This window comes from Chelonia mydas, chromosome 8 (genome assembly GCF_015237465.2).
Source record: "Chelonia mydas isolate rCheMyd1 chromosome 8, rCheMyd1.pri.v2, whole genome shotgun sequence".
Classification (NCBI taxonomy): domain Eukaryota; kingdom Metazoa; phylum Chordata; order Testudines; family Cheloniidae; genus Chelonia; species Chelonia mydas.
Window position 1 is genome coordinate 88,290,286 of NC_057854.1, and position 27,449 is coordinate 88,317,734.

The following is a 27,449-nucleotide window of genomic DNA, read 5'->3' on the forward strand; positions in this document are numbered from 1 at the left end:
CCCTACAAATACCCACCTCTAATCCTAGTTCCCGAGGCTGTGTGGCATAGGCCAAAATTAATATTTACAATTTGAGGTCAAGGGAGAACACAGTAATGTTTAAATTTGTATTTTCCACATGGTTTCTACAAACCAGATTATTTAAATTGTGAGATAGCTGTTTAAAAACAAAACACTAAAGGGGCAGTATAACCTGGCTCACAAATAAATTGGTCTGGCTTGGATTTAAAAAACAGTAGACCCAAACAAGAAAGCATTTTGAACTCCTGCCTGTTGGAAGATGTGATAGGCTCATGAACCCGTTGTGTAACCGAGTGGCAAGTTTCGGGCCCAATCACAAATATGCTGCTGCATCCAGATACAAACTCTGCTTGCTGGGAGTTCCCCAGAATTCAGAAGGAGCAGCGAAAGAAGGCAGAAAAAAAAATATCAGAGATCCAGAAGCAACAACACTTGTTTACACTTAAAAGTTAATACACAGGATGTGAATTTAAAGAGAAAAAGCTATTCCTGAATTACTCTTTACTCTATGTGTGCATTCTCTTGCTGCCAAATAAGAGTGTCTTGTTTTGGCTTACTCCAGTGGTGTCCAACCTTACTACACAGGAGGGACACACAAACCTAAGCACAATCTTGTGTGGGCCAAACAGATTCTACACGTTTTAATAAGATTTAAAGTCACCTGTATTGATTTATATTTTAAGTTAATCTTGTTTAGCATGTAGGTAGGTAGGTTTTTTCTACGTACAGTATTGTCTATTTATACACTTGTGTAAACTAAAATGATGTAAACATGACAAAATGCTAATGAATTGGTCCTTAGTATATTGTGTTGAAACAGGCCAAAGGCCTTATGAAATGCTCTGATAGGCCATGTATGGCCTCCGGCTGTAGGCTGGGCACTCCTAGTTTAGCTTAATCCACTTTGAAAGGTATTCTTATTCCAGAATAAGTGTCCCCATACATGGGCTATTTCTGAGTAATTTTATTTGTAGATAAGCCCTTAGTCCTAAATTTATCATTTAAGTAACAGATGCCACAGAACTAGGTCACAGCAGTGGTGTGGGAAGATCCAAGAGGCGGCAATTCCACAAACTATCAAGAGATAGCAGCTCCTAAACAATCACCCTAAAATTTCATCCAGGGTTTGAGCTCTCCATCCATACCCTAAACCTTCTACCTAAACTTTCCTACTTTCCTTCAGCAGTACTGTGTGGAAGAGGGATTTGGGGGAAGAGCTGTATCAGCTGTCCAGCTAGGGCACCAACATCACTCTTAGTGAAATGTGTTGGATAAATTCCCATGTGGAGTGAAGTTCTTTATTCATCCTCAGAATGGGAGGCTGAAGTCCTCTATCCATAAAACAGATGAAGCACACCTAGTAGCAGGGCAAGTTTTCTCACACTGTCCTGCCAGATAGTCAACAAGCCTCATTCCAGAAGGAATCTACTCCAGGGATTAAAGTCCATTCAAATCCTTGGCCTCTCTACTGATTCTACCAATGCGGTAGCCAGTGAGCAAGGGACAACTACAGAGGTGGTGATGGTTTTTATGATGCGGATTTTTGTTCCCTGGGAATTACACACAGGTTGATTCATTTCACATAGTCCACCACACAAGCATTTGATAAGGATGAATTAGAACCAGCAACCTCCTGATGACTCCAGGTCTCATTTTCGATTGCTTGAATTTTGTTGTTGTTGCAGTTTCTTTTGTTTTTAAAAATTTCTTTGAGGCAGCAGAGAGTTGGCTGCTGCCATTAGTGACAGTACAAAAGGCCTTATACAGTATATGTCAAACATTTTAACACCACCCAGGGAAGATCTGTGTTCCCATCCAGAAGCAATCCCAATTGTTCTGTTTTCAGAAACAGAAATAGCTGGGGCAGCAAATAACAATTTCTATGCTAAATCTTCTAATTTCAAAACATGGGAAACAAAAAGCTGACTACTTTGGAAATGCTCCAAGCAAATTTGAAAATCTTGAGACAAGCTCTGGAAGACACGTTCTATCAAACTGACAAGAGGCTGGCAGTTCTGCCCAACATGTACATGTTCTCTCTGGTCAAGTCTTTTTCCCACTAATCGTTAAACATCTAACTTTCAGGTTCCATTAGGCCTGAACCTAGCAACAACCTTTATTTCTATACTGGTTCCAAACACAACCCGTCACACCCCCTTCCCATGCACCTGCCCAAAGTTTCCCCATGCTGTTCTAGTCTCTCCTACTGGCACCCTGTTCCCTGATCAGAACGTATGGGCAGAATGAAGAGCTCCCATTAAAGGAAATGCTTTGGGAGCAGCCTAGGTGGGAATCCAGAATATCATATACACTCCAGGTAAAAATGCTGAAGCACCTCTCCAGTGATACAGTACTCTTGATCCTCTCTCCTCTTGCTTTTAACTGTCCATTACTCCTGCACTGCTTGATTTTAGGATGTACACTCATTAAAGAGTCGGCATTTGTTGGCAAGTAGGGATAAGGGTGCTATTTAATTGTTTGATCTTGTAACCTGTGTCGGGGGGGGGCTATAAGCCTTGGATAGGTGTCAGTTTTTTGTTTGGTCATAAATCCAAATTAATTAATTAATTAATTAAGACATTTTAAGGCAATTATGGCTCCAAGTTATTTTTTTCATAAGAGCTTCTACAAAATGTAATACCAACAGGCATTCTTCCAGAAGTAAAATAAATGCTTTCACAGGAATTTGACTTAAACAAACATTCCCTCCATTTCAGAGTTTGCAAGTCAAATATCACAGCACTCTGCTATTGTAGGGGAAAGTGAAATGGACTGGAAACTGACTGAAAAAATATATTAAAAAAAATGTAATTCTCCATAGTAAAAGCAACCAAAAGAATAGGTGAACAGATGTCATAAATAGTGAAAAGTGTATTAGATTTTTAAAATTCTTTCAGTTTTAATAATTTACAGTAAGGACATTTGTTGTAAATATGATTTTAAGCTGATACTGCCCCAGATATTTTAACGAACATCAAATTAAAACTTTAATTTAAAACACTAACTAAAACTTTAAAAAAAAACCTAAAAACATGCCTTGGGAGCCAAATGTAGCCCATGGACTTCTATCATGTGGTTTGTGACTGCTCCCCTTGAATATGGATAGAAGTGTGTGGCCTTCCATTCCAATTATAGCGAAGCAGTGTATGTATGTAGCTGGAAGGGCATACCATGTGTGTTCCTGCAGGGATCAGTTCTGGGTCTGGTTCTGTTCAATGTCTTCATCAATGATTTAGATAATGGCATAGAGAGTACACTTATAAAGTTTGTGAACGATACCAAGCTGGGAGGGGTTGAAAGTGCTTTCAAGGACAGGATTCAAATTAAAAATGATCTGGACAATCTGGAGAAATCGTCTGAAGTAAATAGGATGAAATTCAATAAGGACAAATGCAAAGTACTCTATTTAGGAAGGAACAATCAGTTGCACACATACAAAATGGGAAATGACCGCCTAGAAAGTAGTACTGCGGAAAGGGATCTGGGGGTCATTGTGGACCACAAGCTAAATATGAGTCAACAGCGTAACACTGTTGAAAAAAAAAAAAAAAAAAAAGCAAACATCATTCTGGGATGTATTAGCAGGAGTGTTGTAAGCAAGACACGAGAAGTCATTCTTCCGCTCTACTCTGCGCTGGTTAGGCCTCAATTGGAGTATTGTGTCCAGTTTTGGGTGCCACATTTCAGGGAAGATGTGGATGAACTAGAGAGACTGCAGAGAAGAGCAACAAAAATGATTAAAGGTCTAGAAAACATGACCTATGAGAGAAACTGAAAAAACTGGATTTGTTTAGTCCAGAGAAGAGAAGGCTGAGGGTGGAAATTTCAAGTACATAAAAGGTTGTTACAAGGAGAAAGGATAAAAATTGTTCTCCTTAATCTCTGAGGATAGGACAAGAAGCAATGGGTTTAAATTGCAGCAAGGGAAGTTTAGGCTGGACATCAGGAAAAACTTCCTAGCTGTCAGGGTGGTTAAGCACTGGAATAAATTGCCTAGGCAGGTTGTGGAATCTCCGTCACTGGTGATTTTTAAAAGCAGGTTAGACAAACACCTGTCAGGAATGGTCTAATTAGGGGTTCTCAAACTGGGGGTCGGGACCCCTCAGGGGATCATGAGCTGTCAGCCTCCACCCCAAACCCCGCTTGCCTCCAGCATTTATAATGGTGTTAAATATATAAACAAGTGTTTTTAATTTATGAGGGGGGGTCACACGCAGCGGCTTGCTATGTGAAAGGGGTCACCAGTACAAAAGTTTGAGAACCACGGGTCTAAATAATACTTAGTCCTGCCATGAGTGCAAGGGACTGGACTAGATGACCTCTCAAGGTCTCTTCCAGTCCTATGATTCTATGTTGGGACATCTAGCCTCTCCAGGCCAACATCTGTGTTGAAGGTGAGGATGCTTGAAATAGTGCTGTTTAAACAATTAAATATGGCCTTCAGACTCCTAGCAAGTTGAAAATCTTGAGTGGGAAAGTTTTAGCATCCCTACCCCAGTCAATCAAAAGGGGAAGTGGTGAGTGCCCAGAGAAGAGGGAAGGAAAAACAAGCTGAATGTTGCCGCCAATCCTAAATTTCACAGCATTTATGACCACAGAAATGAATTACCTAGAGACCACTTGGAGCTTTAAAGAGGTACACAGCCAGAAGTTCTAGAGTCAAATTTGTACTTCCCTTATCAAATTTGTTGCAAGATCTCCAAATTCTAAGTCACTACAGAGGACTGGGATAGGGAGAAAACCCCACTGGTGAGAGGTTGAAAACACCTTCTTCTTCTTATAGAACCCACAAGAATCAAGGTTGTGTGCATTTCCTTCTGGTCCTGCATCAGAAGTTAAATAAAAACCACGCTAAATGGAAGTCTATAGTTAAAATACAGTAGTTTTAAAAGTTACAACCCAAAGCCATCAATGGAGGCAAAAAAATAGCGACTTTAAAAAAAAAATTAAAACCCATTTATTTCAAATTCTACAGGATATTAAAAAGAAAACCTGTGGCATAGGACCAAAGGCTGAATGCTCTCGGGGTAAGTCAGACACCTTAGATTGTAAGCACATTTCCAGTTTTAAAGTGTATCAAGCAAATGGGTCAACTCTCAAGATACAAACTCCATGACAAGTCAAAGAAAGGAAATATTTTAAGATGTCCTTGTACTTTTGCATATCATTGCAAAAGCAGCTGCACATTATCTGAACTCAGCTAAGAAGATCAGAGACACACCTCAGTTTGGCACCATCAACACCTGACACTACTGATGCCATAGCAGACAGGGCTAGGAAGGAAAGCAACTTTGGGAACAGGCGAGACGAATAGGCACAAAAATCACAGCGCATTATACGTGGTGTGCTGGAATAAGTCTTCATGACATTTTTACATTTAAAAAGTACTTAGACTAAGGGCATTACTTTAGGTATCATCTTTCAATCAGGAAATCTCAAATTAGGAGCTGCATGCCAGTTTTAGAGAGAAATAAAAGCATGTTGCTATAGCGCACTATGTTAATCCTCTGTACCAACAGAATGTTAAACTCTAATGGAAAAAAAAAAAGAACAAAACCAAATAAATATATTTGTATTACTTACCAGAGTTTAAATCACGTCCAGGATTGAAGGCTTTGCTATTAACTGTGGTAGACAATCTATCACAGCTAATAGTTCTAGAAACATTGGTGTTAAAATTCCCATCAAACCTGAAATGACAAACAACAAGATTAGCAAAGCAAAAGCTGACTTTGTAAAAATGTCTAGCCAAGGATTTATAGAAAAATTATCAGTTCGTAAACAGCAACTGGAGTTCCATTTGCATTTTTAAGGGCAAAGGCAAAGGAATTTTCCTAAGCACAAAGTGGGTGAGTTAAAACTCGCCACCTACAGGGCATATCCTACTCACTAATCCAATGTGCTGCATATTTTCATTTTATCCCTTGTGACACGCAAGCAATCATGAAATTAGAGTTGTAAAAGGCTATGTTAATCTGCAGGCCAGTGCTGGTTTGTTCCCTGGCAGAATATTTGAGTTTTGTCCAGTCCAGTTGTAAGAGACCCTAAGTCAGGGTGGCCAACCTGTGGCTCTGGAGCCACATGCAGCTCTTCAGAAGTTAATACGCAGCTCCTTGTACAGGCACCAACTCTAGGGCTGGAGCTAGAGGTGCCAACTTTCCAATGTGCTGGGGGGTGCTCACTGCTTAACCCTTGGCTCTGCCATAGGCCCTGCCCCCACTCCATCCTTTCCTGCGCCCTCCCCTAAGCCTGCCATGCCCTCGCTCCTTCCTCTCCCCCCCCCCCCACGATCCTCCTGCACGCCACGAAACAGCTGATTGGGAGGTGCGGGGAGGGTGGGGGAGGCACTGACGACGGGGCTGCTGGTGTGTGGGAGATGCTGGGAGCAGGTGGTGGGAGCTGCTGGGAGGCTGCTGACGTATTACTGTGGCTCTTTGGCAATGTACATTGGTAAATTCTGGCTCCTTCTCAGGCTCAGGTTGGCCACCCGTGCCCTAAGTGGTGAAGATCCAGCTTGGGAGATCACATCATTAGGAATGTTTTCCAGGTATTCAGCTTATGTTTTTCTTCTCTTGGTTTCATTCCATTGCTCTTAATTATACACCCTTTTACTAGCCTGAACATTTCCTCTTCCCTGACTTGCATTCACGGTTTTCAAACACTGTACTTGTACACGGCTACATCTCTCACCATTACATTTTGGTCTTTGGAAGTCTCTATATAAGGCAGTTACAAGCCTACTTTCTGTAGTAAAGAATGGGGACTTCCAGTGCAATTAGAAAGGCTGCCTGCAGTATATTTTATTACATTTTTATTTTACGTTTTCCATATTTACCAGGTGAAATAATTTAGAAATGGTAACTGAACTTCATTTTAGATACAAAAATATAAATTAAACCCATATAAAACTCCGCAATGACTTTAATGAAGTCAAGACATTCTCCATTTTGGTCTCTTTTTTAAAATGTCACATGTCAAGGCTGAATCCCCACTCTGCCACTCTGAGTGCAGAAGTGGGGGCCTGCAAGGATTTTTAAAATGAATACTTGCAACTCCAGGCTTGTATTACACTCCCAAGGTTACAGCTTTTCTCTGACCTTGGCTTGGTAAACACTGCCACCACCCAAATGCAAAAAAACCCCTTTGAACCCAGGAAGGAGCATTTGGGAATTCCTCCCTGTGGGGTACCCTCAAGCCCCTTCACCCCCCACCCCCCTTCCGGGGAAGAGCTGAGAAAGAAAACAAAGGAAATTAGATGTGGCTACCAACTAATCAAACGACATGTACAAACCTCTTAGGACACCAAAAATCCAATCCTGTTCTTAAAAAAGGTAAATTTTAGTAAAAACAAAAAGAAAGAAAAGACATCTGGAACTTAGGCTCTTGTTAGATTTTAAAGAGCAATTCAAAAATCAAGCACCCAAAATAGCTTTTTGTGGGGTTCAGCTTAAAGGTTACAAGCAAACAAAACCATCTGGGGTTAGCACAGAGGAGTCCACAAGCGAATAAGAAATAAAACGCGTCTTTTTAGACATTCCCTAATTTTACTTACATATCTGAGGCTCCAGATAAGTAGGTTAGAGGTATGAATTGATAATCTATAATCATACCTGGTTTAAAGCTGGTTACAGCATTACTGCTCCGTGTCCCTGCAGCCCAGAGAACAACAGACAAAAGGGAAAGTTTCTTTCCCAATTTTAAAAAGTTCTACCTTCCCATTGACTCTTTTGGCCAGGTGCCCACTCCTTTTCTTTTATCTGCAGGCTTGTTAACCCTTTACTGGTTAAAAAAAAAAAAAAAAAGCAGAGAACAGACCAAGAGGGATTTTACAGCTAATTGGCTGGCTGGGTGTCCATCAAAGGGAGCTACTCCCCCCCCACCCCTTCATGTATCACACCACATAACAATAAATGTGCTTCCTATTTAAAGTACTTAGATAATAGCAGCATTTATAAGCCTTTATTTTATTAGAATTACAAATCAAAATCTGATCAAAGGGAACCTTGTCATCAGCTTTGATAAAAATAACAGACGTGATGCATCAGTGTACCTTATTTGCTACGGCTTAAGCCCAGATTTTTAAAGATATTTAGGCTTTGCTGCACTCATAACACCTAACTAATTTAGGAGCCTAAATCTCATTTTCAAAAGGCCCTTAGACACTTAGGAGTCTAAACTCCATCAAATGTCGATGGGATTTAGGGCACGTCTACACTACAGGTGCTCCTGTGGCGCAGCTACAGCGCTGTAGCGTAGACACTTCTGACATCAACAGAAGGGATTCTTATGTCAATGTAGGTTATCCATCGCCCCAAGAGGCAGGAGTTAGGTCAGTTGAAGAAATCTTCCATAGATGTAGCCACATCTACACCAGGGATTAGGTCGGTATAACTGTGACACTCAGGAGCGTGAATTTTTCGCACCTCCCGAGTGATATAGCTAGGTCAATCTAAATTGTAAGCTTAGATCAGGGCTCAGACTCCTAAGTGCCTAAATCCCTTTTGACAAGGAGATTTAGTCCCCTCAGTTAGGTGTTGTGATGCTAAATACCTTAAAAACAACGCTGAGCACTTTGGTAGGATTTGACACCCAGTTGTATTATTAAGGAACCTCATCAATTACCCACTTCCTGTCAAAAATACTCTGCCACTAATCTATACCTAGGAAATCATAATGCATTCCCCTCCACACTGAGTCTGCATGAGGTGAGGTTCTGAAAGAACCTTGACTTTTTTTTTTTTTAAAAAAGAAGTTGGTGGAAAGCAAGTTTAGGAAAGAAATTGGTGAAGGAAAGTTCTTCAAGACTATCAAATTTCCAGTCTTATAGTTTTAGTTAAAAATGCTAATTGTAGAAAATACTTTGGTAACATTAAATCAGTAAAAATACTGGCCAGGCGTGTATTTATAGAATATCCACCTCACCACACTCTCATTCATTTATTTGGACCCACATTCAGTAAAGGATTTAAACCTCATTGTCTTCAGTAGTGACGGGATTCAGTTGCTTAAAGTCAAGCACACACACAAGTGCTTTGCTCTATCAGGGACTAAAATAGTTAGAGGTGAAGCTGCTGGTCATCCTTCCACCACCGCCACCAAAAAAAAAAAAAAAAAAAAATCATCAACAAAGATTTTCTTTTAAAAATAATATTTTTTAACTGACAAGCAAGTGGTCAAAAATTCAAAATTCAGAAAAAATTCTGATCAGCTCTACAAAGAAGCACACACACTAACCTGGAGCTTGATAAGATGAGCAGTTCCGCTTTAGCCACATTAGAAACTAAAACAGTAAATAAGCTCTTAGGGATAAAGACTGTCTGCACTGTGCTTGTACAACTCTTACCACGGCTGTGGCTCCTAGGCACTATCACAATGCAAATAATAAACAAACTTCCCAGTGAGCTTAGCTAGAGAAACAAGTAAAGAGAAAATAAGAATGAGATATAGAGGAAGCAGAATTAGAGGTTGCACACTTTGTTGCTCGTGTAGGCAGAGGTGTGTGTTATCCAACATTTGAAGTGCATAATGCAAGCCTGGGTGTGGGAGTGGTCAGAACGGGGACAGTGCTGGATGTAGTGGGGGCAGAAAAGGGCCAGCTGTGGGAAGGGGCATGACTGATATATAATTTACAAAGTGTGTTACCTGCTGGTAAACTTCTGCCCGTGATATGTGTAGGCAGCAACAGAGGGTGCCAGAGAGCTTCCTCTGCCTGACGTGCCAAATGGGCAGGCGGTAGGCCTAATTCTAGTAGAAATCAGTATTTTCCAGTTTTCATCAAAAACCAGTAGGATCTGCCACTGATACCTAGACCGTTCCCTGGAATTTTGAAATTGATTGGATGTGGTTTTCAAAAATTACTGTGTTACAGACAGACAAGTTGAGAGCAGGGCCTCGTGTGGCTCCAACACCACAGCATTATCTCACATTTTGGGAGTGCTATTCATGGCTCCATCCTCCATATTTGAGGATGAGTTGAGGTTTGCACTTAAAATAGGGATTCAACCACTTTTTAATGTAGCGTGTTTCTGAGTTACAATTCATTTTTTAAAAATCTTGTAAGAAAATGTAGCACTTGCATTAAACATTTATTGATCTTAATGATTAAGAATATGGATCTTAATAAAGGAATAGCACAAAGTCTAATTTTACATGTACTTAGAATTCATTGGAATCTCATGCAATGGGTGCAGTAGAAGAAATAAGATGGCATTTAAACTTAAGTATTCATGATTGTTATTTCTACCATGCCCTGTGGTGACACCATGATGTAAAATGGTTTTAAAAAATATCAAACGTGTCTCTAAAAATCAGTTTAATCTAAGCCTTCACCACAAACGCTATAATGCCTTAATCATAATATATGGTTATTGAAGGTATCACTAAAGGTCAGAGATTTGGCTCTTTGGGTGCCTTAACTGTGTAATTTCATACCATAACATGTTTGGACTTCTTATAAATTTAACATTAATTTTTATTATAATGCTTGTTTTTGGACAATTAACACCCCCTGGTTTTTCTCCTAAAATAATTTATATGAAATATTAACCCTAGTTCCATCTTAATGCAGTATTTTTGTCTGGGAAGATATATAGGGCCTAATTTTTTGCACCCTAAAGATCCCTAAGCACTTTATACACTTATATATAAATTTTATAATGCATACTACACATTCTCACATGCATCTATACACGGTTATTACATATATGCCAATCAACAACACTATTTACTCTTTCCCACCCCACATACCCTCACCCATCACTGAAGTACAACCATGTGGCGGGATATGGAAGCTGTTTAATTTCATACAGCAACACTGCACAACAGTTTAAACAGGAAGAAGAAAATATGGGGGAAGGAGGAGGTATGGACAGAGAGAATGTAATTATCCACCTGAAATGTCACCAGGGTCCTTGCTCTTACGAAAAATACGGTGTGTTCTTCACTTAGCACATTTGCTCAATGCTGCTTGTTGCATCTCATCCAAAAAAGCACCATCAGAGGCACTGGGTCAGTGTTGGTGCTTTGATTCAGTACTGGCTTAGTTGGCACTGGTATTACCTACTGCATCACCAATACCACCCTTCCGCAGTGCCTGGGATTTCTTTAGAGATCTGCCTCCGAGTACCTCTGAGACCCAACCTTGCTGAGCTTGTGAGATCACAGCCAAAAGCAGATCTGCTGCAGCAAAAAGGGTGATGATACAATAACTGAACTAAACCAAGAAATACCACCATCACTTAATGGGGAAAATAAAGAAAAGTGGGAAGAGCTTCAACTAATTAGCACAAGTATTCATAGTCCTAAAAACCCCCAAAAGTCTGCACAGAAATTAAAACTGATCTTAAATTACCATTAAGTTACAGAGACTGAAGACAGGATTTTTTAATATTTTTTTTAAACATGGATAGATGGAGCAGATCTAGAATTCTAAAATGGAAAGAATACGTTCTGGCACACAGAGCCAGAACACCCCCCCCCCAAAAAAAAAAAAAAAAAAGCATATAGGCAGGGCTGGTAGCATAACATATTAATAAGGTTGTCTGACACCTCCCATTATAAGAGGTTGCAAATAATTTTGCCCAACTTGAACCATTTGGGCTGATACCTTCCAGGCTGGGTGCTTGCTTCAGGCTGAATTTTACTGAAAAAAATTCTACTAAAACAGTTCAGAGGTTTCCAAGAACAAGGCTAGGGGAAGTTAAAAGATCCTGGCAACCTTTTCTTTGAAGAGCTCTAGTGCCCCATGCTTTGGAGCAGGGACCTGAAATTTAGCAGGGAGGGTGGTCTTTGTGTCAAGAATGTCCCTTTTGCTGTCCCCATGAAAATCTGCCCCAAATTGGTGAAGTCACAAGCCTTTGAAAAACTGTACTTCACACATGCTCAGTAGAGACTATTTAGATTTTAGCAGCTGTAATCTCCTAACATTCCATTGAGCACACTTGAGCCTCTGACAGTGCCTAGTACTAACCAGACTGCGCACCCTTAGGGTGACCAGACTACTAATGTGAAAAATCAGGACGGGGCTGGGGCATAATAGGAGCCTATACAAGAAAAAGACCCAAAATCTGGACTGTCCCTATAAAATAGGGACATCTGGTCACCCTATGCACCTTCCAGCCCCGACTACAGAAATTAAGCTGGATGTTTCCTGTAATTGCTGCTCCAGGACAGGGTAGGCCAGGTACTGGCATGAAGAGCAAGGAGCCTGTCTCTCTTCTTTGTTCCCAATGCCCTCCTTCCCCCTTTTGCTGGCACCCAGACAGGGTGGAGGAAGAAACTCCCTGACTTGAAAGCAAAGGGGATAAAAGTTGGATGGGGAAGGGAAAGTAGCATATTGAGACAAGGATTTTGGGGAGACTAGGACTAAATGTGGGGAAGAGAAATGGTAACTGGGAGCTGGGGGATACTGGGACTGGTTGGGTAAGCAGGCTGGTACTGGGCTGTGAGAAGGGCAGTGATCAAAACTGGCTGTGCAAAGAGACTGGGTGTAGGAACTGGTGAGGGAAATGGGAGGAGGTGACACAGCTTAGACATGGAGCTGGAGGGATGAGGAGAGACTGGGACTAGGAACCAGTATGGTATGGTGAGGAATGAGGGTAGGAGGAGGGGAAACAGATCTGACAGATCTGGGGGAGAATCTGGAAGCCTGGACACATAGACTGGGCCTGGGATGAGAAGCCTGAGGAGTGCAAACTGGGACTGGATAGGCCAGGAGAATGTGACTGGGACAGGGGTTCTCAAAGTGGGGGTGCGGACCTCTCAGGGGGTCGTGAAGTTATTACATGGGGGGGTCGTGAGCTGTCAGCCCCCACTGACTTCCATTGCAGCTGTGAGTGCACAGCACTTCTGCAAATTAGACCCTAGGGTTTCAAGTTGGGCACCTAGAAAATGAGGAACACAGTTAGCGACCACCTGTGAAAAAAATGTGTTAAGTGACTAACACAACATAGCAACTCTGTGGCAGCGGCAGGGATAGAATCCAGTTCTTCATGGCAGCATTCAACAGCCCAAACTACGAGGCCCTCCTTTCTCATGCTGCCTCATTCACTATATGCCTTCCAATTTCTGTGACAAATGAGGAGGGATCCTACAGACAACAGCCTCCTTCAGGACGCAACCTTGATTTACCCCCAGAAGAGCTCTCTATGCTGTGCACTGAATGAGGCAGGGGTCCTGTGGAAAAAATAGCCTGTAAGTCACATAATTAGACTATCCTACTGCCTACACACAAGGGGGCTGAATTAAGATTGCACACACACCCTCACTTCTGGCATTTCTTAACTCTGAGTGCTTGACTTTGCAATCTTAATAATGGTCTTTAAACATTTTGTGTGTGTCCAGCCCCCTGTGGTGAGGCAGAACCAAGCATACCTAGACCATCTCTGACAGGTGTTTTTTAAAATGTTCTTAAAAACTTGCAATGATGGGGATTCCATAACTTTCCTTGGAAGCCTCTTCCAGTGTTTAACTATCCTTTTAGTTAGAAATTTTTTCCTAATAGTTAACCTAAATCTCCCTAAGCCATTTCTTATTATCCTACCTTTGACACTCAGAGAACAACTTCTCTCTGTCCTCTTTATAACAGCCCTTAACATATTTGAAGACTGTTCTCAGGTAGCAACTCTGTCTTCTTTTCTCAAAACTAAACATGTCCAGTTTTTTAACCTTTCCTCATAGGTCAGGTTTTCTAAAACTTTTTATCTTTTTTGTTGCTATCCAGTTTATCCACATCTTTCTTAAAGTGTGGTGCCCGGTACCGGACAAAGTACTCCAGCCAAGACCTCACCTGTGCCGAGTAGAGTAGGACAGTTATCTTCTGTGTCTTACATATAACACTCCAGTTAATTCACCCCAAAAGGAGATTGCCCTGTTTCATAACTACAACAAATTGTTGACTCATATTCAATTTGTGATCTACTATAACCCCCAAATATTTTTCAGCCGTACTACCGCCTTGCCAGTTATTCCCCATTTTGTAGTTGTGCGTTTGATTTTTTCTTCTTAAATGTAGTACTTCGCACTTATCTTTACTCAGTTTCATCTTGTTATTTTCAGACCAAATCTCCAATTTGTCCAGGTTATTTTGAATTCTAATCCCTTCCTCCAAAGTGCTTGCAACCCCTCCCAGCATGGTGTCATCTGCAAATTTTATAAGCATACTCTCCGCTCCAATATTCAAGTAATTAATTAAAATATTGAACATTCTATACATATATTGTAAATATTCAAAACATATTCTAATATCAAATAAATAATACTGAGAAAGGCTAAGGAAATGTGAACTCTTATGGGAAGGATCCTGACATTTTAAGATGATAGGAAATAGCCAAGGTGGCCTATTGGTGCTGACAGCAGGATAATTATTTAATAACTAATGTAACATACCTCATGATATATATTTATTTATTTAAGAGCATCTGGAACCTTCTCAAGCCCCGGTTTTCCTTCCTCCATTGTGATTACCTCTCTCACACATGTGCACACACACTTTCCTAGACTCACTGTACTACTGAAATTGCCAGCTTTAAATTACCTGGTAGAGAAGTAATAAATACCTTGATTTAAAATGTCAAGGCACAGCAGTACTTTTCTTCTTAGTGCACTTAAAAGCTGCCAGACTGAATCCTGGATCTGTCAGTCAGGACAGGACAGGTAGGATATGAAAAAGATTTAAAGAACAGGAACAACAACTTGTCCAATTTTGACACACCATCTGGGGAAGGGACTAGTAACAGAAGGTATTACTCTCACTGATCCCTCTCCTCTACCTTCCTTATTCAAATGATTTTCATCTCATCCACAGACCAGCACTTGCTCCCTTTCTTACTGCCCTTTGATAGAGAAGCTTCATCCAAAAAGTGTCCTATGCCATGAGAGGTGGGTGTTTCAACAGTAACACTTTATATTTACGTAGCACCTTCACCCTAGCGTGTCAAAATGCTTTCATGCAAAAATCGGCCAACCAAACCAAACAGCATACCAAAGAAGTAGGAGTATTATTAGATTCATTTTCCCAGTGAGTAACAATTAGGCCCAGAAAGGTTGTAATATCCCCAAAGATCTCAGCAGCAGAGCTAGAAAGGAACCCAGGAGTCAACCCTGTCCTGTTCCCTCCTCACATTCTTCTATTCCTTGTTAGTACATTCAAGCAGTTAAAACAGCAGAGAACATACACAAAACAGATAAATTTATAATATGGAAACTATCTAATAAAATATGCAGAATAAAAGATTAACAGCAGCCCTGAGACAGAATTATTATCGCATTTGCTAGTAGTGAATGCTCCAGTAAGGCTTAGACTGGGAACAGTATTTACATTTTTTTTTTCAGTTATTGTTCACTCAAACTGCTACTGCACGTTTTCCAAAAGGGATTTGTTTTGAAAAGGTTAAGCTAAATCAGGTTCAGCCACCTTTGTGGCAGGAGGTAATCCATGTTCCAAATGAAATGTCGGCGGTCACACAGCCATAAACTTGTTGGGGTTTTGCGGGTTTTTTTTTTAGTCCTGTGTCAGAAAACAAATGTGAAAAAAAAACAAACAAGCAAACATTTCTGCATTTGTAAGATCGTGTTTATAATCTGTATTTATGCATAGACACAAGAATTTACCATTTTTTCTTTCTGACTTAACTTAAAGCCACATCAGTTAGGATGTATTGCTAAATTATTTAGCAATGTATCGCTACATTAAATCAATTTTTAAAGAATTTCCTGGCTTTTGATGGCTTGATTTCTTAACTGAAACTTGACATTAATTCTAGCTTCTGTACTTATTTACTTACAGATCTTGTAACTTCCCTGTATGAAAATATACATACAACCTGCAAAATCACTTATTTTGGAAGGATATATAAACTCTACAAAAGTGAAACTTGCAGGCAACTGTTGATTGCTGCCACTGCTGGATATAAATAAGACCTAATTTTTAGCAATATCCTACATTTTTGCTAAAATACTAGCTTGTAGACTAATTGGGCAACACAGATGACGGATAAGACCCCTTCTGAAATCAGGCCCAAAATGGTACAGGTGACAATATTAAAATCATTGTTTATAAAAATCCCCCCCAGAAAAACTATATAGTTGGTGGTAATTAGTGTCTGTACGTACTTAAATAAGATCAAACTGTTGGCTGAAATTCAGTTTTAAGAGAAGTAACATTCACTGCAATTCCCCACTCCCCTTTTCATATATATAAAAACCCTTCCTTCTGGATTCACTTTAATGAACAACTGATCGAAACTGCATCCCGAGGGAGAAAACAGAACTGTGACTCCCACTTTGATCTCTTCCCCATGGAGAAATTCACTCCCTGCCTAGCTTGCAAGATGTTCATTTGATTGGCATTTGCTCTGATGTGCAAACTGCTTTGAACTTCAGACATTTAATTCCCATCAGGCTGTAGTCATTTTTATTCTCCTTCAACAGGATTTACAAGCAGGAGATCAGCAAATGCAGAAGATAAAATAAAATTTGCAGGAGCTTTGAATCTTACATCAAAACAGTGTTGAAGTGAGCTCCAACTGGATTTCATTCGGCCTCAGTTCAATGTAAATCAACTTCTGTGCAATTTCAGTTTAGAAAAAATAAGGGAACATTTATAAAAGTGACACATCTGTTGGGGTTTGCCTATTATATTAAGGTCGATTTCTTTTCTCTCACCCTTTGTTTAAATTCCTGTAAAGGTGGTTTTGGTGGGTAAATGCAGCTATAAAATACATTCGCTCAAAATTCAGCATTTTCTTTAAAATTCTCAAACTAGCATGTTTTATTGATAGCAAGACATACCTTTCTACATACATATATATATACATATATACACATACTGTAGGATTCAAATATTTAAATAGTTTCAGAAAGAAACAGTTTTTTGTTTGATTTTTGTTTTTTTAAAGTTAAGTGAAAATGGCCTCATAGGTAAATCTACTGATGGAGGCCCCAATTCAGCAAGGTACGTAAGCCTCTGCCTAACTTTAAGCATATGAGTAGTATCACTGACTTCCAGCAGTGCCTGAAAGAGGAGGAGCATGCTTCATATCAAGAAGGTAAATTATCTGAGTCATGTGTTTGGGAGAAATACTGCAACACAGAGTGCATCTAGTGACACAAGCTGCTGTAGCAAAACCCCCTCTAGCCAGAAGCGCAGACACATTTCCTCTCACAAAGGAAAAGTTACATTCCAAGACAGCCAGTTCCTCAATGCCCGTTAATTTGAAAGTCTGTTTTTATACATATAACTCCAAGGCTCACACGACAGAAGCCTTCCAGATTCCCTGAACACCCACAGCCATTGTAGTAATTGGCATAATTGTGGTCTGGGCAGCTCTAGCCAACAGAGTTTAAATTTCCTTTAGTAAGGTCCAACCCAGTTCCCTTTTGGAAGTGCAGCACTTTAAATACTAACCAGAGCAATACATTTTAAAGGAACTGATGGGATTCCCCTTATCTCCCACTTAACTGCTCATGAGAGGAAGGATAAACAAAGCAAGAGCTGTGATAAAATTGAACAGCATTAGCAAATATTTAACCACCTGTTTAAAAAGGAGAAAAGCCCAGACCACTTCTGAAGGATACTATCACATTCATAAAGTAAATGATCTTCAAAAATAGGTTTGTAGGTTTACTTATTTAAACAGCTACACTAATGGATGTACTGCAAAGTTGTCAAGTAATATGTAATGGAGTAATACTTATCAGTGTATCTTTTCACAAATTGAGACAGATAAAAGCATTCCATAAACTCTTATCAGCAGTGGGGACTAAAGCACAGAAAACAGACATCAAGCAACCCCAAAGATGCGTAAACAATACCAGCTAAACGTAGGGAAAAGTTGCGTACTCTTAATATGAAAAAAATACCATTACAGGGTACTTTAAATAAATATTTTTGGAGACTCCTAAAATAATTTCATATAAAAATTAGTACTGAAACGTATTTCTCCCGGGCAGAGGGAGGGGTCTGCACATGTGTTCGCGTGCATGCATATGCCACACACACACATGCAAATAAGTTCCTCGTTGCTCTCAGACATGACCCGCTGTGGCCACTTGCAGAATGCCATCGATACAGCATTGCATGGGGAGGGGTTTTTAAAGCATGGGGGAGGGAGAGGGGAAACCCAGATTGGGTTAGAGAACATTTTGTCTCTATCTCGAAGGAAGTCAGTTCTCTGCCTCTTCTTTTCTTGAGTGAAGGGTAGTTCTTATGAAGATTAAGAAACTGACAGGCCCCTGAAAATGGAGTCCTGTCTTCAGGACAAGGATGGAACAGGCAGCAGCAGAACTAGCTCCGTCATGTTACCCCCACACATACACTTGGGTAAGAGGTTGTGATCTCTTCTTTCTGAGATAACTCATGCTGCAGTTATCCATGGCTTTGTGATCCCCAGACTGCACCACCGCAATGTTCTCTATGGCCCCAAGGTACTTAGCTCTACACTGCAAAAAAAGACCTGCAGCTGCGAGTCTCCGAGCCCAGGTCAACTGGCTCGGGCTCGCACGACAGGGCTGAAAATAGCAGTACAGACATTTGGGCTCAGGTTCCGAGACCCACAGCCCAACTCTGGGTTTCAGAGGCTGGGCTCGTATGTCTACAGTGCTCTTTATAGCACCATAGATCAGTGGTTCTCAAACTTTTGTATTGGTGACCCCTTTCACACAAGCCTCCGAGCGTGACCCCCCCCCCCATATAAATTAAAAATACTTTATTATAAATGCTGGAGGCAAAGCACAGTTTGGGGTGCAGGCTGACAGCTTGCGACCCCTATGTAATAACCTCGCAACCCCCTGAGAGGTCACGACCCCCAGTTTGAGAACCCCTGCCATAGCGTGGGCCTGAGTCAGCTGATCCAAGCTCTGAGACTGATTGCCACGTTTCTGGTTTTTTTTGCAGTGTAGACATATCCTAAGTGTCAGTGGGACTACTCACAGGCGGAAATACTTTGTTGAAATGGGGCCTATAAAGAAGCTACCTTTGAAGACCACTCAGAAGAATAAGCTAGTGCAGAACATGGCTACTGTCTTTGGACCCAATCATGCAAGAAGCCGTACATCTCCCAGGGGACCTGAAATATAGCTAGGTAATACATCTTTAGTCCTTTAAATCAATGGAAGCTAAAGCCCAGGGAGGAGGCATCAGGTCCCGAACTCCAGCCTGATTCACAACTTCCAAGTGCTGCCTACACAGCTATTTTAGAGCCCTAGCGCGAGTCCCATTAGCCCGAGTCTGTCAACCTGAGCTGGGTGGCTTGTTCCCAATCACTCCAAAATGCTGCATAGACCATCACCCTAAATGGTTTGTGCTAATCAAAACTCTCTTCCCTAAGCAAAGACAGAGTACAGGGCATCTGTGCAAGCTCAGGACGAAGTAGCATCCATGGCCTTCTGGGCAGCCCCTGCAGTGCTGGGCTACTGGATCCATGTAACTGTCGGTTAACTAGCCACAAACCCTCATTCTCAGGCTATTGTGAAACTGTGCTTCATGGCTTAAAGCGGATGCAGAGACAACCCTGTATTACCTCTCCCATGCGCCATAAAGTGGGCTGCTTCTGCTGCATCTTGGCCCCTTACTTAAGCCAGAAGATTTGGTCCAAAGGAATTGACCTTGCATGAGCTGACCATGCAGACCCTGCTACTGCACACCATAAGTTCTATAGCATGCTTGGATCTACCCCACTTTGAAACAGGAGTAGATACAAGTGCACTCTGGTACTTTACGTGCACGGGAACAGGATTCACACGGACAAGAAGCCCACAGACAAATGTAATGGAAGTGCATGGCAGGTTAGTATGAGGTCAACTTACCCGCCAGCTTGGAGTACTAACTGTGCGTATAGACAAGTCCATCGTGAGACCTCATGTAGAATATGCACTCAGTTCTAATTGCCTTTTTCAATACAGAAATACAGCGGAAGGCAACCAAAATTATTCCAGGGTTCAGGAATTCAAATTTAACGTATGCTGAAATGACTATGAAACACACAGCTCTAAAACCTAGGACAGCAGATCACACCTCGAACAAAGTTAACCAAATTTTAACCAATATTTAAAGGGTATCAATTGAAAAAAATTCTGCTTGAGAATTTTGTACTCGGTGTAATAAACAGCACCCGGGCCCCAATGCCCAAGGTCATTGCATGTGAGTGCATCTCTGTGCCGGTATTGAGCCCCACCGACTTCGGCGGGGCTCTGTGTGGCTGTCATGGTGAATCTGTATGCAAAGAACTGCAGGGTCAGAGCTTAAGTCAGGGCAAAAAAAAAAATAAAATCCTCTCTATTTTTACAGCACATTTACTTTGTGCATTTGACAGCACTTTATGTTTAACTTACTTCCACTGTTTTGTTGATGGTCTGTTAGAGCCCCTTTTGTATACAGTACTAACAGGGTGACCTCACTCTGAGGCACTGCTCTGGGAGAAACTCACATGTAAGTTTTTTTCCTAGGTCCTACAAGAAGGGATTTACTAGTAGCTGCAGTGATATTAAAGCATGATTGCCAAATCAGCACACAGATAAATGGGCAACTTGCATCCGTAACAGTTTCCAAACTAGTTAATTTGTGTTTCCTTGGGAGAGGAGTGTTTTAAGCATTATAAAATGGGCTACATAGTCTTATGCAATGGGGTTTTATTAAGTCAAGGAGCAATGTAATTCAATTAAACTGTGTTTCTGTTAAAAAAAAAAAAAAAAAAAAAAAAAAACCCACCCCCAATTCAATCATAAAGTATGTCTGGAGCCTGCATGACATCTGTTTTTCATGGCTTCTTCAGGCTCCTTTAATGTGGAAACCCAAGCTTAATTTTTCCCAGGAGGTGTTATGAGATTAAAAGAGCCGTACTATTTTCCCCTCTCCGCCTTCTCTTCTCCTTCTCAACCGCACAGCAGGCTCGCTTCCCTTCTAGCTGAGAAGGGCTGGGCACAGCTTTATCTGCCTCTCATCAACATTCTTCTGGTTGGTTGGAGTAGTGATATGTGCTGTCTCTTCCAAGGGCTCAGTGTGCTGGCACGGCAGCGTTCCCAGTCTTTTAAAGCCTTGGAACAGGGCACAAGCTCAAATCTGTAATTCTGATTTCCTGACCGCCGATATACTTCGTTACCATTGGACTGCCTTGGCCAATACCATGTTTTTGCACCATCTGCTTCTGTACTAAGCTGAGACAGCTTGCAAACCACCTGTCTGACATTAGCCCCTTTCTGCTCTGCAAGAAGCCCAGCCATATGTAATGGAAGGTGGGGAAGGCTGGCCAAGCACATGCTTTCTCAGTGGAATGCTCCTTCAAAAAGGACCTCAATCTTGACTCCTCATCAGCAGTAGAAAACAGACCTTGTGAGTTCATTTGTGCAGGGAGTGATAATTTGACTACCAGTTTCCCCCCGCCCCCCAACCCCCAGAAATACGGAGTTATAACTACTGATCCATACAGAAGGAGTATTTTAGGATGTTGGAAAATCCCTAGGAAAGAAGTAGACACCCCCCCCCCCCAAACCCAAGGGATTTCTGGTTCTTTAGAGGTTATCCAAAGGGGCTTGCTAACTTGCTTAATGAGGTAAATCATGTCCTCATTATTATACAGACTAACACGGCTGCTACTCTGAAACCTGTCATTATTATAGTGTACTACATGGAATTCTTCTTGGGGTTGACTTTTAAGTTCCTTTGAGAGAGCAGTCCTCTCATAGGCATAGCTGGCTCTTTCTTCCACACTGCCCTTCTTTGGGAGAAGATAAAGTAGATTTGTACCTGTCTGTAGTCTAGGCTGGATATTACTTTGTCTTTAAGAAACAGACAATCTCTCCAAGAGTTCAGGTGCAAGAGGTACACGAGGCTTTGGAGTTAACAAAGGGCCCAGACTCAGGACATGCAAAACCTCACGCAAAACCTCGTGTCCGGAGCTACCAGACTGTGGAGGCAGAGACCCCTCTCAGAGAATGCAGTCCTTATCTATCTGAGCCTTGGGAAGACACCCATGGAAGTCCCACTGCAAACATCTGTGGGGCTTGAAGTACTTTATGAATCACTCCACTGCAGAAAAATTGGTCTGCATGTGATGCACTTGCATAATGCTTTCATCCCCTCTCCCCCAGTTACATATTGCTATTTTCTTCTGTATTTAAACCTTGCTCAGCTGCACCTGAAGCAGAGAAACACAAAGACTGGCAAAGAAAGGTACCATGCTCTGTGATTCTGATTCAGGAGTCCATCTCTATTTAGCAAAGCACTTAACTGTGTATTTAACTTTATGTGATTAAATCCCACTAATATCAGCACCTGCTTAAACAGTTTGCTAAATAGGGATGGATTTAAGCATATGCTAACATGCTTTGCTGAATTAGAGAATATAGAGAAGTTGGTGCCAAAACTGCTCAACAGCCACTTATTGCTCTGCCTTGGTGAGAGGACTCGAAGTGGAATATAACACATGTAAGTGTGTGTGTGAGTGAGAGAGAAAGAGAATTCCGAAACAAAAAACATTCCTCTGCACACACTCCCCTCTGGGGAGCGGATGAGTGAACACACACATGACAGGATATCAGTCACGTTGCTTAGTGCACTACTGGAAAGCACTCAGATACTACAGTGATGAGTGAGATATAATAACCTATACAGAATAGAATAGTACAGATTGGGGGCTCCAAGTCCAAGAAATAGTGTTATGTGTTCCCATTCTGACAGCAGCAGTTACCCAACAAAGTATCATTTGAATTCTGTCATCCACTCATTCCATGATTCTGGTACATTAACGCAAGCTGTGTATTAGCATGGTTGCTGCTGCTGCTAAATGTAAACAGCCCTCAGCTGCACTTGGAACACAGTGGGTGGCAGGGTCAGATGACAAATATATTTTCAAACTTCCATTGCAAGTACAATAAAATACAAATTAAAAATACAAAAATACTACTAGTCAGGGTCTTGGTAAGCAATTTGTAGTAGTTTTCCAATAAATCCTACATCAGTGCAATTCTAGAAATCTTAAACATTATAGAGGTATGGTTTAACAAGCCTGTATAAAACCAACTGTTCATATCAAACTTCCTCATACACTGTTATAAATATTGTTCATTTGGACTCTGCACGATATGAGCTTTATCTCCAGTGCTACATAATGGCAATAAACTACACATTGTTTTCATTGTCATTTCTCACTACTTTAATTAAAGTAGAGACTAAAATGTCAAGCTTATTTTATGTTGAATTTCCAATTTTATTGGTTCTATTTCTTTTTTATTGGGTTTTTTTTTTACTATCTGATTGCTGTAATCTTGTGTTTTCATTCATCTTAAGCAATATAGCAATGTATACATTTTACTTCTAAACCAATGCTCAGATTGCCAAGCTATATACCAACAATAAACTGTCACACTTTAATCATCTTTGTCAAAATAAAACCCTTCTCTTTCACGCACAAACACAAAAAAACCATTCCGTTAATTAGTTTTTTCATACTAGCCTGCTACCAATACTTCATTCCAATTTTCCATAAGACGCTGGCAAAATTCCACAGTACTGAAATTGCAGGAGAAATATATGGAAAATCAACTATGAAAATAAATGCTAACAATTTGCCTTCTGATTACATACAGAACTGAAATGGCTATGCTTTCTGTGGGTGTCTGGTAATAATCTGATCCAATAATTTGATTTATTTTAGAGTTCTCTTACACTAATCAAAATGCTTGGGTTATGCTCCCACCTTTACCACCAGGAAGAGACAAAGAGTGAAGTATTAAATGGTGTCATATCCTTTGTGTAAGAGGGTCTTATGGCTTGATGTCCTAAAAATAAATTATAACTAAATTATAACTTCAGTGCTTGAGCATTCATAGTGTGGGATGATGTGCTTAGACCAGTGGTGGGCAACCTGCGGTAACCTGATTGCGGGCCGCGAGACATTTTGCTGACATTGACCGTCCGCAGGCACGGGTCCCCCACAGTTCCCAGTGGCCACGGTTTGCTGTTCCAGTGGCCATTGGAAGCTGCAGGAAGTGATGGCCAGCATGTCCCTGCGGCCTGCAAGACTCCTCTCCTCTTATGGGCTTATAGGTCGATAGCACAGTACATAATGGAGATAGGGTCTTCCTGACTCTTCAAATAGACAATCTGAAACAAATGTCTCTGACAGCTGTGAACTTTCTCACCTCCCTGTTCATCACACTGGGGTGTTAACTCTAAGACCCAATAATGCCACCTTAAATGTCACCTTTCAGAGTAACAGCCGTGTTAGTCTGTATTCGTAAAAAGAAAAGGAGTACTTGTGGCACCTTAGAGACTAACCAGTTTATTTGAGCATGAGCTTTCGTGAGCTACAGCTCACTTCATCGGATGCATAGCATATCGTGGAAACTGCAGAAGACATTATATACACACAGAGACCATGAAACAAAACTTCCTCCCACCCCACTCTCCTGCTGGTAACAGCTTATCCTGTTACCAGCAGGAGAGTGGGGTGGGAGGAAGTTTTGTTTCATGGTCTCTGTGTGTATATAATGTCTTCTGCAGTTTCCACGATATGCTATGCATCCGATGAAGTGAGCTGTACCTCACGAAAGTTCATGCTCAAATAAACTGGTTAGTCTCTAAGGTGCCACAAGTACTCCTTTTCTTTTTTCTTAAATGTCACCGTTAACTATTCCTTTGCTGATCACTTTAGCAGATTAGGTGAGAAAGGGGACTGATGCCCACAAAATGGAACTGGGAGTTGCTGCAGGGAAAGAAATGAAGAAAGAAAGGAAGAGGACAGGCAGAAAGTCAGAAAAAGGAAAAAGGAAGAGAAATAAAGGGCAGAAATCAATGTTCACAAAAGTAAAGATATTACTTTTGAATGATGCTGAATGTGACAATAAGGCAGTTAATAAATAGTAACACTAGTGAAAACAAAGTTTTGTTCCATAAAAGGCCATGTTTTACTCCTTTTCTTTGTATAATCTTTCATGGACACCTGTGGGATATCTGCTGTGGATTTAGGGTAGTTACATAGTTGTGCATAATAATCCTGGCCCCCAGATCATAATTACATATTCAGTTTGGCCTTCTCCATAGAATTAGTTGGATGGCCCTGTCAAACAAGAGCAGACAACCAACTGGGAACCACGTAACTTATTCAGTATTATTCTGCCCACTAATCAGAATCAGAGAGAATATCTTTAATAGAACACTCTCTCTCACCTTCTTCTTCTATGTTTTATTAGCAGTGGCTCCCATTTATTTTATTTAAAATCACCCATCTTTCTCTTCTGGAAAGGCTGTTTAATCCAGTCTGGGTTTCAAAATCAAAGATCTCTGGGTTGAGCTTTCTCTCGTGCACTTTATAACAAGCCAAAAATGACTTCCTTCATCATTTACACCACTAAAATAAGAGAAGTTGGGACTCCAAAATAAATCAGCCAATGATTTCATCACAGAGAAAATGATTTCACAGAAAACCAGAGCTGCAATATTATCACCACTCACTTCAGTGTAGCTACACTGAAGAGTATTGTACTCCGCAATGAAACCCTTTGAAATAGATGGGTCTACTCACAGAGTAAGAGACTACTCAATGTAATTAAGAGCGACACAATCTGGCCTAACGAAACTGGTAAGAGCAGGATCAGGACTACAGTTTTATCATTTTCCAGTGGCAGACAACACAGTCTTTATTGCAAGCACTTTAATCCTGTACTATCAGTCTTTCTTTTTCCACAATTTAATTGAAAGCATAAAGTAATCTGAGCACTAAATACTTACTCCATCATAGACGGTGGAATAGTACAGCAGTCTTGGATTGCAGTCAGCGGTGATGTCAGGTGAGCAGTATATGAAGCTTCCACTACTTGCTTATTGCGATTCACTACATCCAAGTAACGGTTAAACTTCTCCCGAATTTTTTTTGCCAGCTGAAAACAAAAATATTTAAAATTAAACCAAAGACTCTTTGTACTATCTTCTGCCATGCTAATGAATCTGTGTTAAAAGAAAAACAAACTGCATACATTAAAGCTAAAAATTCCATGCTTTATGCAACATATCACTTAATTTTCACTGCGCAGGTTGAAATAGTCATCATGTGAGACATAAAATGGCCACACTAAGCAATCCATACAAAATGCTAAAATATATTTACTGTCTTGCAACATATACCCATTTTCAGCCATGCTAATTTTGCTTTAGTTGAACCAGACATTATGAAAAATCACTAATTTTTCACTGTGAAAATATAATTTAAAATGCATTAAAAATAATGATGTGTTGTAGCTGTGGTGGTCGCAGGATATTAGAGAGACAAGGTGGATCGGGTAATATCTTTTATTGGACCAACTTCTTTATTGGACCCAGACCAGGAGGAGAGCTCTGTGTAAGCTCAAAAGCGTGTCTTTCTCACCAATAGAAGTTGGTCCAGTAAAAGATATTCCCTCATCCATCTTGTCTCTCTTAAAAGTAATGAGTCAGAGAGTACCTTCATTTAATCGTTTTAAGTGAAAACTGGTACATAGCTCTCAGCCTTTGAAAGTTACCCAAACTTCATTCTCATATTTTACTCCTCACATCTTCTAGCACAGGACCTGATCTAACTCTCTTTCGAGTCAGAGAAAGTCTTTCCACTGCTGTCAGTCGGAGTTGGATCAGATCCTTTGTGCAGCGCTTAAGGATACTGCTGCTGCACTTACCATCTAACACAAGTATTTCAAACCATTTTTTCTGAGAAGGCCAAAAGACAATATGGAGATTCAACAAAACAGACCAATATTCTTCAACTTAAGTACTTAAGGCTGGGCCTCTAAATCCATATTTAGGGTCCTAAATAAACAGCCTGAGCAGCCCAAGCTGTACTGATTTCAATGGCAGATGTGGGTGCTTAGTGCCTTAAAAAAATAGAGACTCTTGCTGAATTTAGGAGCTTGACTTTAGGCACTCTCTATTTGGTAATTTTGGCTATTCTCTTTACATCTCTCTAATTTAAGAATTTTTATATCCCTGAAATGCAGTAAACATCACACAGGAACTTCCCTGGGCTATTTGCTTTTAGCCTGTCAGCCCAGCGGGGCCTGGATCAGCATTCATGTTGCACTCCCTGTCAGTACCCGGCCCGGGCCAAGGACGCTCATGATCTATCCAGCAGACCAAATTTGGTGATGAATCCTGGTCACATGCCACCTGAGGTACATTGCACATATGCTAAGAAGAAGATCCCAAACCCACTGAAGTCAGTGGAAATGGATCAGGCCCGAAGAGCATGATTTTGTTTGGCACACTTGGTAATATCCATGACAGTATATCCTCTTCAGCTTGCATTCTGAATGCAAGGGAATAATCTTTTAACAGTTAATTGCCAGTAGTGAATATTCAAAAATATTTCACTTCACATTTTAATTAACTGTATCTTCAGAGCTGAAGAAAGTTCTTTAATTACTATACATATATCATTTTGCTCCCTTCCAACTCCAACACCTCA

General features: G+C 40.7%; 1 protein-coding gene across 1 annotated transcript in view; it reads right to left on the reverse strand.

Annotated features, from left to right (window-relative positions):
* Positions 1-27,449, reverse strand: part of CACHD1 (cache domain containing 1) — a 186,830-nt gene that overhangs the window by 69,141 nt on the left and 90,240 nt on the right. Inside the window, exons 3-4 of the mRNA XM_007063412.4 lie at positions 25,745-25,893; positions 5,605-5,711 (exon numbers count right to left, since the gene is read on the reverse strand). Coding sequence (XP_007063474.2) covers positions 5,605-5,711; positions 25,745-25,893 — 256 coding nt within the window. The remainder of the gene's footprint in view (positions 1-5,604; positions 5,712-25,744; positions 25,894-27,449) is intronic.